Below are 13,586 nucleotides of genomic sequence, written 5' to 3' on the forward strand. Positions count from 1 at the left end.
ATGGCTTCAACAAGAATATCACAGCTCTTCAGTGCAATCTGGCAGTGTATTGGAGAGACACAAATAAAGAGATAAAAGTAGACAGATGGTGTTCTCCAAAGTTTTTGCTCCAATGCAAAAGTCTAATGTCCATAGCAATGTCCAAGCTTCTCTGGTGTTCTTTTGGAAGGTTAGGAAGAGGAATGGCTTCATCCAGCTGAAAACAGACCATTTCTCTTCCTCAATTCTGATTAAGCTTCCTCCTAGAAAATTTTACAATTCTTTTCTCTTTTTACCCCTCATGTTTTAGTGAATTCTCAAAATTTGTGATGCAATAAGAGAAAAAAGCATGAATGGGAAACAAAGCTGGTTTGTGTTCTTTGCAGTTTTCCATTAAAAAATACCGATAAGCTAAAAGCTCCACAAGCTTTCTTGCAAATTGACTGTATCAGAATACAGGAGAGCAAAGAGTAAAAGTATATCTGGCAAATACTTTTATTGCTGAAAAAATGTATCATCTAAACTGTTAATATTTGAATTTCTGTTACCTGAACCCAAAGTATCTAAGTATTTTAATGTCACTGAAATATTCCAGATAAATTACATTAAGCAAAACCTTCTCATTCTATACTAATAACTAATTTATAAAAATCTTCTCATTTATACATAGGCTTTATTCTGTTTTTTCTCTAATACATTGGAAATGTTTGAGTATATGAGCAGAACTTGTAAGTCTAGAATAGATCTCCTTACAGTTGTAGTAATAGATGTTATTTTCAATTTATAACTGGTAAGATTCTTTCACAATTTTAAGAACTGAGCCAGCAGATCACAAACACGCAGCTAATACAATCTACAGTCTCATTTTCAACAAATATTATAAAGCTTGTAGAATCAAGGATATTGTGCAACTCATGTTTTACTTTGGAAATGCACAGGCAGATATTTATACTCTAGGCAAATGAATTGCTATGAACAAAGATGCAATTTTTTTTTTTTTACATAAGATAAGGTTAGAATTACCGAGTTCCAGGCTTTTCATGCTTTTCATGAACTGTTTTTTCTATGAAGATGTTAATGGAGCAGATGAATTTTACCAGCAGATGTCTCTCTTTCTGCACTGACAGACTGATCTTAATTTTAACTGACCTTCAGCAGTATTTTTTTTCTTTTTCTTTTTTTTTTTTTTCTTGTGGGTTGGGTGGGGAGAACAGAAAATATATGTAAGAATGACTGGTTCAAATGCCAGTATTTTTTTCTGTTCATGAGGAAAATTGCAACTGTTTCTAAAATGATCATGTGACATGTTGTCCAAATGGTATTTGTATTAATCTAAAATTGCTAGCAGTTGAGTTTGAAATATGCCGTAATGTTTGTTTATTCACTCCAATTGTATTTAACCTGGAGGTGTTTCTTGTCATTATTATTAGGCTTCATTTCTCTTTGAAAGATGATGAAGAAAACAACCAGATCATCTTGGATCTTGCTGTTTACAGGTCAGATTTTTTTTTTTTTCTCTTAATTTTTGCCATTCTTAAGTTCTAATACACAGTGTTTCAATTATACTCCTCTCTGTCATGGGGAGACATGACATGTTTCCTTTTCAAGAGGAAAACAAATAACATAGAGGGTAACGGAATCAGTCTTGAAGCCTGTGCCAAAGAAATGAAGCTGAATAAACCAAAGACCCTTCGGACTGTTCTGTTACTCCTGAATGAGGACTGTGTCTAATAGTCCCTTCTGGAATTGATGTTTTCTGTAGTCCTAGGCAGGTTTCCTCCACACCTGTCCTTTTGTACTTACATAAAATCTTTTCCATTCTTAATTTGCAGATTGGGGTTGTAGGGAATGGGTTTTTTGCCAGTTCTCTGGGCCTAGAAGAGCTCCAGTGCAGTTCATGTCCTAGTTAAATTATTCTCCTCCCCAAGACAGAGTAGGGTAGCCTTGTCCTACTTTCCTTGCTTACTGGAAAGAGTCCATGGCCCATGCTATTTCCTGAACTGTGCCAGGTCATTGCCTGGAAGAAATTTGGTTGAACCAGGCCTAAATATGACACGGAATCCTGATAACTATTTGTTAGTATATACGACTAAATAGTACAGTGGCCTTGCCCGCACTTCAAGAAGGGGTTGGAAACCCGCAAGCTTATCTACCCGTAATAGGAACTTGTTAGAATAAAGCTTGAACTAGTTTTATAGCACAGAAACACTATTTATGCCAGGTGTTCTTCCCTTAAAGCTCATTAATTTCCCCCAGAAGAGGCCTGCTCCATGTTTCTGAGTTATAAGAATTAGGGTTTTTTTGAGCCTCAGAAAATCTGTTCAGGTGCAATAAAATGTTGGATATATTGTAATATTCTGTGGTCAGGTGTAAGAAATGCAGACTGAAAAGTTTGCAAAATTCACCTGAGAAGTAACGTTATAAAGGAAGGGAAATAAGGTAATTTTGTTTGACAGTACTGAAATTCAGAAGTACTCTGTTTTCTGGGAATGTAAAGTATTTCTGTTTATTTTTTCCCAGCAAATTCTGTGCAAAAAAAGGAACTCTTATTATACATTTAATAGTTAAGCCTTCAGAAAGAAAAGTAGCAAAATACTTTTACAATTTTAAACAACAAATAGACTAATTTTCATATTAATGTACAGCACTAAACTGAGAGAAGAAAGACCTTTTTATTTTACACAAGGATTTTGAATTCTTGCAGTTATACAATAGCTGATGTGATGGACTTGACAGAATTTAGACTTTATTTTAATTGACATTCTGTGAACACACAGGAAGATCACGTTTTTTTTCCAAAGACATTAAATCCTAATGGTATTTCATGTAACTTAATAACTGAAATTGAAGTTTGTTGTTTATAAACCGTGAAATCTTCATTAAAGAGCTAAATGGTCTGCACTGCTTATTTACTGGACTGTATTGTAGATTGATTCATTTATTTATATTTCATTCTGAAGACATTTGGACACTTCTCTGCTCAATGTTGATGTCCAGCCAACTTACATACGAGTACTGGTGAAAGGAAAGGTTAGTGTTTTCTTACTACATTCATTTCAAATCATGAGTTAATGCTTACCACAGTTATCCTGTGGACTCTGGATCTGACTTTCATGAGTTACCAACCATGTGCACCTATGCAGAAGAAAATGTTCTTTCATACTTGCATTATTTTGGACTGCACATAAACTGTGGAAGTCCTAAGCATAAGATGTGCAAAGCCTGAAATGAAATTTCACTCTCTTTCTCTCCTTCTCTCTTCTTATTCCCCCCACACAGTGTACCATAATTCACTTAAGAAGAGAGCTTGCTAGTTGCCCTAGGCTAGAATTTAGCAATTTCACAATCTGGAATTTATAGCTGAGAAACAAATGTATGTATATTCTTTTGAAAGGGCATTTAAAATGTCATTACGGTTTTCTGTCTTCTCAGTGGTTTTAATTTTATCATCATTTTTTTTAAAAATTCAAAGTATTTAAACAGTAAACCAAAATCCCTATTTTTGACTGTACCAACTGCATAAACAAAACATCAAAATTACTTTAAGTCTAAAATAGACTGGATAATCTTTCTCATTTAATTGCTACTATAAGTCAAGCATCATTTTATAACCTTCTTTAGAAATGTCACTTCAGGAATGACAGCAATTCAGGAATATACATATGACTATACTTGTAAGCAAAAGCTGTTTAGCATGCTAATAATTTATTAGAATTAGTAATATTACGTATAAAGTGAGAGGATTTAGACCTATACTGTGCTTAAGATCAAGGGATCCGATAGTGATGTTTCTGCATGTGTTCTGTCCAGGTCAAAAAAAAGAAAAAAGAGATACTTTAGCATGATATATATATACTTCAATCCCATATTTTCTCATAGCCATTTCAGTTTGTGCTACCTGAGGAAGTGAAACCAGACAGCAGCTCTGCTAAAAGATCACAAACAACTGGTCATTTAGTTGTCACCATGCCAAAGGTATGTAAAATAATCTGAGGCGGCATCATACAAAGATACTTAAATGTTGTGAGTACTTTGGGAATGTTTCTGACAGGTAACATCTGGCTAGCTAAAGTTATTCAGTCTAGCCTTTGCCATCAGGCCATATTTTCCAAAGAAGGAACATTCCAGAGAGACAATTTAATCATAGAGCCAAACCTTATGATTTCAGATCCCTTTAAAGGAACATTATGAAAATCAGTATTAATAGAACTATTTGTATTTCCTTTATTTTCAACAAAACCAGCTTTTTATATATGAAAAGAGACTCTGCAAAATATGTAGTATTGTGAAAATGTGTAAGAAGATGGATTTTTTAAATAACTGAAAATAAGCAACTTACCTATTTTCTTTTTACACCTGTGAAGTAATAAAAACAAATCAATTTTTCAAAATTTGTGTGGCACACATATGTATGAAGATTACATTTTGGTTCAAGGACAAGGATAATATACTACTGTCACATCTCAGGTGATCAGAACAAGAGTTCCTTAATTCATTTTCCCTTCATGCTCTCCCTGGCTGGAAAGGATCCACTGGCCAGCTGTACAAAGTATATGGAAACACAGAGAAAGAGGGTTGTGGCAACATGGTGTTTTAACTGAAAAATGCTGCGCAGCAGTCCCTAGTACTTAAAAGAAGCCTGCGTAGAAGTCATATTCCCCCAACTCTGTGCTCTCCTATCTCCCCTGTGCTCTGAAGTTTGCCTGTATGGTGTCATGCTGATCAGGATTCAAGTCAGATGAGAATTCTGCTGGCAAGTAAAAGCAAATTGGCTTAAAGTGGGTTTTGTATTCTCTTCCCTGCCCATCCCAGTTCTTGCAGTGTAAATGAGAGGAAACTGATAGGTATGTCCACTTTATTTCCTTTCCACTCTGTGTCTTCCTATGGTTTCAGTATATGTACCTTGTATCCTGGATACGTAAGTGGTATTTTGATTTGCGGGATGACATAATGAGTAGATGAGGTAGAATCAAAGGTGGAATCAGGACATCTCCTACCTGGTCCCACACATCTGCCAAAAAATCAGAGAATAGTGAAGGAATGACCAGTAATGAGGAACAGTCGAAGACATGGAGGTCAACTTGCCCTACTGAAGTAAGCAGTGAGAGAGGTAAGGGGTGGCCAGCCAGCAACCAGTGGAAGCTTAGGGGGCATTAGAGCTTAAATACAGGGAAGATGCAGCAGTGTGAACCAGATGTTCTGGTTTTGGCTGGGATAGAGTTAATTTTCTTCATAGTAGCTGGTATGGGACTATGGTTTGGATTTGTGCTGAAAACAACGTTGATAATACAGGGATGTTTTCGTTACTGCTGAGCAGTGCTTACACAGCCTCAAGGCCTTTTCTGCTTCTCACCCCACCCCACCAGTGAGTAGGCTGGGGATGGACAAGAAGTTGGGAGGGAACAGACCTGGGACAGCTGACCCCAGCTGACCAAAGGGGTATTCCATACCATAGGACATCATGCTCAGTATATAAAGCTGGAGGAAGAAGAAGGAAGGGGGGACATTCGGAGTTATGGCATTTGTCTTCCTATGTAACCATTATGCGTGATGGAGCCCTGCTTTCCTGGAGATGGCTGAACACCTGCCTGCCCATGGGAAGTGGTGAATGAATTCCTTGTTTTGCTTTGCTTGTGTGCATGGCTTTTGCTTTACCTATTAAACTGTCTTTATCTCAACCCATGAGTTTTCTCACTTTTACCCTTCTGATTCTCTCCCCCATCCCGACATGGGAGGAGTGAGTGAGCGGCTGCCTGGTGCTTAGCTGCGGGCTGGGGTTAAACCACGAAACCAGAATAGAAGACAAGGGGCAGAGAGAATCTGAGTGGCAGAGGTATCTTCAGGTTTGGGGCATAACAGGTGGGACAGTGGCAGGAACAGGAAGGCATTTAAGGTGGGACTTGATGTCCTCTGGTGCAAGACTGAGTTCTTGGACCTGCAGAAAGAGCAGAGATGGAGCAGACAGGGACCTGGAAGTTTTAGGAAAGTAGCGTTCTGGAGATGAGAATGGATTATATGGTGGGGTTCTGGGAGCTGTGGGAGAGGTTAATCAACTTCAACATCTTGCTCTTCTGCCATTATGCCTTTGGAGGGTTCGGCTGCTTTTAAGGCCTCTAGGACTACATCATATATTTTTGGCTTTGAGAAATAGGGTAACCCTGCCCAAGGATAGTTATAGGAAAAAATAAATATTTAGTGCTCCAACCTTACCCTTCAGGCCTCTAGTAAGTTTCTCTGCTGTGTAGGAGCAGTGGGACATAGTGCTACATATGAATAAGCCATGATATATCAATTACAGCATTTTCTTCTGAAGGAGGAACCTTCAGCAGCTATTTGTGGTCATTTCTTTGTGATCTGATTTAATTCTAAGACTATGCAACTAGTAGTTGTAACTAAGAAGTTATTTTTCAGCTTTTGGCTTTTTCCACTTGTGGTTCTATACCTTCTATGTTTTCTTCTACACTCCAGTCCCATACCATCTGTCTTTCCCTATATGGACAGCCTCTCATTAAATCACAAACTGTCACTCTAGCATGAAGCATGCAGTTTAACCATGAGCTTGAAGAATGCTGAAAATTGTACTCATTTGGTTAAGATCCATATTTTGTTAATGTTCAAAATTCACTCATATGAGAATTCATGCTTTCCTAAATTTATTTCTTTGAAACGGAGGCTTTGACATTTGCCATTTTGGATAATGTCATTTTCAAATGTTTCTGAACAGTTTTGTTTACTATTTACCTGTATTTTGGATATTTTAAGTACCATCAGTTTTCTGTGCCATAACCTGCTTTTATTACTCATACGTCTTGCTAGTCTCTTTGTGGCTGATCAGTGCTTTAAAAAATGTAAGTATTTCAAAGAGTCTCTGGATATATTCAACTCTGCTGCCTGCCTAGAAAGTCATACCTAAATCAGCAAAATGAATATTATCTCTTTATACTGTGATTGAGAACTGCCTTTGTTCCATTATTAACTTTATATTTCAGCTACATTTCACCTAAGTTGATATTTTAGCTACACCTATATATTTTACCTAGCCTGAGTGGGTGGAGCCTGCTTCACCTCAGAATGTCATGATTCACAGATACTTGTGACACCTGAGGAGAGAGAAGCTCTATGGAATAACTGAGTTGATGTTCTGAGCTTTGCCTTGTTTTGGTTAAAAACTACTTGTGTAGCTGGGACACACAAAGATATGCATGAATGGAGGGCTGCATGTTCTAGTATCTTCGTTGTCAGTGGATCCAAAAACTTGGATCCTGCAAAGCAGCTTTGCAGAAAAGGACCCGGGAATCTTGGTGGACACCAAGTGGAACATGAGCCAGCAATGTCCTTTTCTGCCAAAGGAAGCTAATTGTATCCTGGGCTGCACTAGGAGTGTTGCCAGCAGGTTGAGGGAGGTAAATCCTTCTCCTCTATTCAGCACTGGTGAGACATACTTGGAGTACTGTGTCCAGTGCTGGGCTCCCCAGTACAAGAGAGATGTGGACATACTGGAGAGTCCAGTAAAGGGCCATGAAGATGATGAAGGGACTGGAGCATCTCTCCTATGAGGAAAGGCTGAAAGAGCTGGGACTCTTTAGCTTAGAGAAGAGAAAGCTCGAGGGGATCTTATCAATACATATAAATACCTGAAGGGAGGGTGCAAAGAGGGCAGACCCAGGCTCTTTTCCATGCTGCCCAGTGACAGCACCAGAGGCAGTGGGCACAAACTGAAACACAGGAGTTCAGTTCCAGCTGAACATCAGGAAACGCTTTTTTACTGGGAGGGTGGCTGAGCACTGGCACAGGTTGCCCAGGGAGGTTGTGGAGTCTCCATCCCTGGAGATATTCCAAAGCCATCTGGACATCGTCCTGGGCAACCAGCTCTAGGTGGCCCTGCGTGAGCAGGGGGGTTGGACCAGATGACCCCCAGAGGTCCCTTCTAACCTCAACCATTCTGTGAGTCTGTGATCCTCTTAACTTCATGGATTTGCTGATGAAAGATGGATTTGTGCTACTTACAGCAATTGCATGTAGCGGATACTAACCTATTGTTCTTTGTTCTATATTACAGTCACAGAATCTGTTCTCTTCCCCCAGGACTAAATTAGAGTGCACAAGTTATATTTTTGGGATACATATCCTTTTCAGGTGTTCTATATCCATACACATTTTATTTGTATTAATAGGATATAATCTAGGAAGCAAAGTATAATGAATAAAGATTAGCAACAACTGGAAGGCCAATAGATATTTTTCTTCTAGAACATTATGGCTGAGGTTATCAACAATGTTTGAGAATACTAATTTGAGATCATCAACTTAATATGAATTCCTTTTAGTAAGATAATAGGAAGAACAGAGTTCATGCAACTTCTTTCAGGCTGTATCAGTGATAAGACAAGCCTAATGACTATATTGCACTATATTTAACCTTTTTGTTCCTGATAAACAATTATTATCAAAATAAAATTATTTGCAACTAGATAAATGGCCTAGCACATTCCTTACGTAACTGAAATGTTAAAAATGCTATTAACCTAAAAATAGTCTCCTATAATATGCTTTTTGCAATACTATCCCCAAAAGATCTCTCTCTTCTCAGTTACAGAACAGAAAGCTAACTGAATTCAGCAAGTGTTTTTCACTTGCTTTAGTGAATTTCTGATCAGGTTACTAAACCTTTCACCATTCATCTTCCAGCCTGTTCATAGTTCCCTAGCCTTTAAAATGAAAAACAAAACCTCTTTCCTTGCCTCTCCGATGACCTTGCCATACCACAGATGTTGGAGATAGTAAATTCCACATAAAGAAAGCAAATGATTTTCACCTTCTTTTCTGGAAGTATATTTTTCTTAAATGTACTATTTACTGCACAGCAAATCACTGCAGAATGGGTCTCTTTCTAAGGCAGTGTCTACCAACATTTTTTGGAAGGTCATCAAAACAAACTGAAGGACACAACATTCAGTGAAATGATATAGTGACACATTTAAAGCGCAGTGTTTATACAGTAATAATCATCTGTACAGAGATTTTGCATGACTTAGGTGTTGATAGTGACTACATTGTATATGCTTCATTTTCTGGGAAGAATATTTGTGACATGAAGCTTTTCAAACTTTGAACCTCTATGCTCTGGCAGTGTCATCTTTGCAGATGATGCAGGAAAATTAAAACCTGAGAGTTTCTTTAATAGACTTTGACCAAAATTGGCATATTAAATCAGTGATTTTGTAAAATGTCATCAGTATATTACACCAGTAGCATTTTAATTGTCTGAGAAAAAGCATCAAAAAACAGTGTTATTAGCAAGCAGTTTTTATTTAGGGTTCTGAAACATTGTGTCATGTTTCAAAACTTCACTTTCCTTATTTTAGTGAATCAGAGAGAAAAATTCAGACTTTTTGATTAATGCTTTATTATAAAAGCAGTCACAAATGAATTCTGACAGCTTTTTATTGCCTGGGCCTTCAAAAGCATTTAGAAATTTAAAGATCAATGAGAGTTTGATTCCTTAATTAATTTAAAAATAGGAGTAGTATATATTATGCATGTCAGTGTAAAGGTTATTTGATAGAATTTCATTATAATTCTCACTTTTCTAGGTATGGTAAATGCAGTAATATTTCATTACCATCAAAGGCATGTGGAGACATACGCTGTGGAACCCTAGAAATGTGTTCATCCTTCAGAATAAATGTGTTTCAGGGAAACTCTGTTACTTAGTGGAATTCCTGTTGTAGAAGAAAAAAAGCCACTGTAGGAAAAAAATGTGGACTGGAAAGATTACTCAGCTTAAAAATATATTTTTCACATATTCCTTCTGTTTTCTCAAATGTCTTTCAGATGCTATTTAACACATCCATTTCTAGAATTCCCTGATAATGATCTTAAAAGGTGTGTCCTTTCTGTTTAATGCACATATTAGCAATAGTTTCATAAAGTAATTTTCAGCAAGCTTCATTATATTAATTTAATCCATCTTCCTGTATACCACAAGCTTTAGATTTCATACAGTTATCTTTCTGCTGAGCCCAAAGTCTTATTTTTGGCCACAGTTGAAGCTGTGGCAGTTCTGTTTCCAGAACAGTTAGCGTCACTTGATTACCATCACTAAGACATGGGACAGTCAGCCACTGGCTTGGTGAAGCTCACATACCATTCTTGTATATGAAGTTGTGTTTCAACAAGAAGAAAAATTAGAGAGTATCACTGAAGCTTTTTTCTTGAACAGAGGTAGGAGAACATCTTTTGAGCAGAAGAGCTTTTATGTCAAACAATATTTGATAATTCATAATAGATGTTCTAGTAGGCATATCCTAGCCCTTCCCTAAGTTCCAGGATCACTTCTTGTCAAGGAAACCTTTTCTGTTGATTGCAGAATCAGCAAATTTCTCTACCATCCTTGATGATGTGCTCTGAAGGCAAAGTAAGGAACATCATTAGTCTCAAGGAGATCAAAGAAATGAATTATTGTTAAAAGAACAGAACACTAGAGGGCCTTCTGGGAAGAGAGGCAAGGTCCAAAGAAAAGGTCTTTCCTTCACCAGAGTGTATACAGAATCAGAGGCGATCAGCTTCTTCACAATGAATTTCAAAAACCAATGACAGAAACTACAGGCTCTTTCTTATTTCTGGTAGATTTTAGAATGGAGACTTTAAATTCACTGGGCTTCTGGAACAGACTACCTTCAAATCAATTACACTAAGAAATAGTCAATAAAATGAACTATTTGGTATAGTTCCTGTTCTCCTCCTCCCTTTCAAATGCTTAAGGGGTTCCTCTCCCATGATGTTGTTAAGAAGGGAAGGAGATACTTTTTTGCAATGAGATAGCTTTTGCCAATAACACATCTTCCAAAAGTGGTGATGGACATGCTTTCTTTGGGAAGGGGAATTCACTTAGGCTTTCAAGTTGAGATTCTGTTTTAGCAAAGGAGCTGAGGGAGTTTGTGCTCACGTCTCCCTTTTATAAACAGTGAGAAGTCCAGACTGCAGCAGATTCTTTAATAAAAATATCTGAACTAGCACATAGACACCAGAACTGGAATGCAAGTGAGAGGCACATCACGAACCAGTTAGTTAATGTTGCAGATGGAGTCATGCACTTCACTTGCAAAAGAGAAGCAACAATATATTTTATTGGTATAAAACAGTGACTTAACAAAGTTCAGTGGTAAATGTGACAGTGGTGTCATGGTTTAACCCCAGCCAGCAACTAAGCACCACACAGCCGCTCACTCACTCCCCCCCACCCAGTGGGATGGTGGCGAGAATTGGAAGGAAAAAGGTAAAACTCATGGGTTGAGACAAGAACAGTTTAATAGAACAGAAAGGAAGAAACTAATAGCGATAATAATAACAATAATAAAATGACAATAATAATAAAAGGACTGGAATATACAGAACAGGTGATGCACAATGCAATTGCTTACCACCCGCCGATCGACGCCCAGTTAGTCCCCAAGCGGCGATCCCCCTGCCCCCATTCCCCCCAGTTTATATATTTGGCATGACGTCACATGGTATGGAATACCCCTTTGGCCAGTTTGGGTCAGCTGTCCTGGCTGTGTCCCCTTCCAACTTCTTGTGCCCCTCCAACCTTCTTGCTGGCTGGGCATGAGAAGCTGAAAAATCCTTGACTTTAGACTAATCATTACTTAGCATAACTGAAAACGTCAGTGTGTTATCAACATTCTTCTCATACTAAATCCAAAACATAACACTCTACCAGCTACTAGAAAGAAAATTAACTCTATTCCAGCCAAAACCAGGACAAGTGGTTTAACAAGATTCAATGACAAAGTACACTTGATTATTTACTGCATAGAGAACAGGGTCAGACAAATTGTGAAGGAGACCATCCCATTAGAGTCATGAGGTTCAGAAAGAACCCCCTTTCTTTCTAAACTCCTTCTAGGAGTCTATGTGTGGCTGCATCCAGTCCTAGTCCCAGACTTGGTCAACGGTTTATGTCTAAAGGATTATATATGTGCAATCAATCCTTTATATCACTTAGCTAAGATTTCAAAGTTTAGCATGCTATTAATCACTTACCAAGAATCTGTTGCGGCAAGGAATCTCTGAACCTTGAGGAATGACCTTGAGAAGTGTCCCTTCTGAAGGGGAGATCCTGGTGTGCAGCCCACTGCCATGCAGGAGAGCTCAACGGGCCCTGGGCTGTCCACTATTTATTTGCACACTAGCAAGATGTCTGACTCACCGTTCCAGAGAGCCCTTGGCTACCATGTTGCCATCCATCCCCCAAAGTCCAAAGTAAGCTGGATTCAGCTATCAAAATCCCCACTGTTGGGTATGGCTTAAGCAGGGGAGATGGGGTAGGGGGGCACACTGCCACAGTTAGCGATGGAGAAAATCAGTAATGTGCATTATTAACATGGTACTAAACAAGACAGCATATATTTAAATACAAATAGATGTATATATTTAAATATTTTTCATATATATACACACTCATACATATATTTGAAAATAATTCCATTCAGATCATTTGGTTACATTCCCTTATGCATGTGTTTCATGCTGAGTGAAGAGTGTTAAAATCTAAAAGAAAGAGTAAATGTTACCAGAGAAAGTTTATTCACACCCTCGTAATTTTTCTATTTTTGAGAGATTATTTAAATGCTTGTGAGCATAAATATCAACTTTTATGAGAATTATTTTTCTGTCTATTTTTATTTTAGGCTAAAGAAATAATCCTGGCTAAGCAAAAAGTATCGACTTCAATTAAACATTCTGACTGCAATACACTGCAAAAAAATGCAAGGTAATTCCTTTTTTACTTCTGCATTAGTTTTATTTTTTGTCCATGTGTTATTCACATGCCAGAATATATGCTTCTTATTATGTTATTGTTGAGAGTATGAAAATATTGATTTGTATAGAGTAAAACTATGTCTAAAAGCTTTAGACTAATAGCCTGTCTGGTGCTGTTTATAAAGTGATCCGCTCTGATAGCAGAGCCAAAAATGCACTTATTTCTGCCGATCAGTTTTGCTAGATCAGCTCATTCAGACTATTAAACTGGTATATACTAAAACTAAATCACCTACTGAGAATCGCCTCTGCAGAAGTCCTTGCTATGTAACCGTTTAGAAAGCAATGATTTTGAATCTGTCTCATGAATGTATTTGCTCACTGGTATACGAGTTGAGCTACTGCACTAATAAATAGGTTAAAAAAGCAATTCTGCAAGGCTTTATAATATAGATCCATCCTGTTAAATGTGATGTAAACTACAGCTCTTGAAATCTTGCAGTTAATGACTGCCAGAAGCAAGCAAATATCAGTGATGCACTATTTTTTGCTTTTACTCTTAGCAAGTGTTACTAGCCATTGCTGTAGATAGACACTAGGGTTGATGGACGCCTGGCCTAAGTACAAATACTATGATATATCTTTTAATCTTTCCTTTTCCTCTTGCTATAGGCAATGGTATTCACACCAGAATAAGAGATGGTAACAACAAAGTTTGTTAAGCCATTTATCTGTTTATATTTGAAGTGTTGCATTTGTTTCCTTGTTTGATTTCATTGTGGTGAATGGTGATGGAAAGGCTAAGCAGTTAGTGAAAAACAGCATTATGGATCATGAGTATT

General features: G+C 37.6%; 1 protein-coding gene across 2 annotated transcripts in view; it reads left to right on the top strand.

Annotated features, from left to right (window-relative positions):
* DNAAF11 (dynein axonemal assembly factor 11) overlaps positions 1-13,586 on the top strand; it is a 39,913-nt gene that overhangs the window by 16,622 nt on the left and 9,705 nt on the right. For both annotated transcript variants that reach the window (XM_030012851.1, XM_030012852.1), the window contains 4 exons: positions 1,410-1,475; positions 2,940-3,009; positions 3,859-3,954; positions 12,672-12,754. In XM_030012851.1, coding sequence (XP_029868711.1) covers positions 1,410-1,475; positions 2,940-3,009; positions 3,859-3,954; positions 12,672-12,754 — 315 coding nt within the window. The remainder of the gene's footprint in view (positions 1-1,409; positions 1,476-2,939; positions 3,010-3,858; positions 3,955-12,671; positions 12,755-13,586) is intronic.

The sequence above is a fragment of the Aquila chrysaetos genome, chromosome 4, assembly GCF_900496995.4.
Source record: "Aquila chrysaetos chrysaetos chromosome 4, bAquChr1.4, whole genome shotgun sequence".
NCBI lineage: Eukaryota > Metazoa > Chordata > Aves > Accipitriformes > Accipitridae > Aquila > Aquila chrysaetos.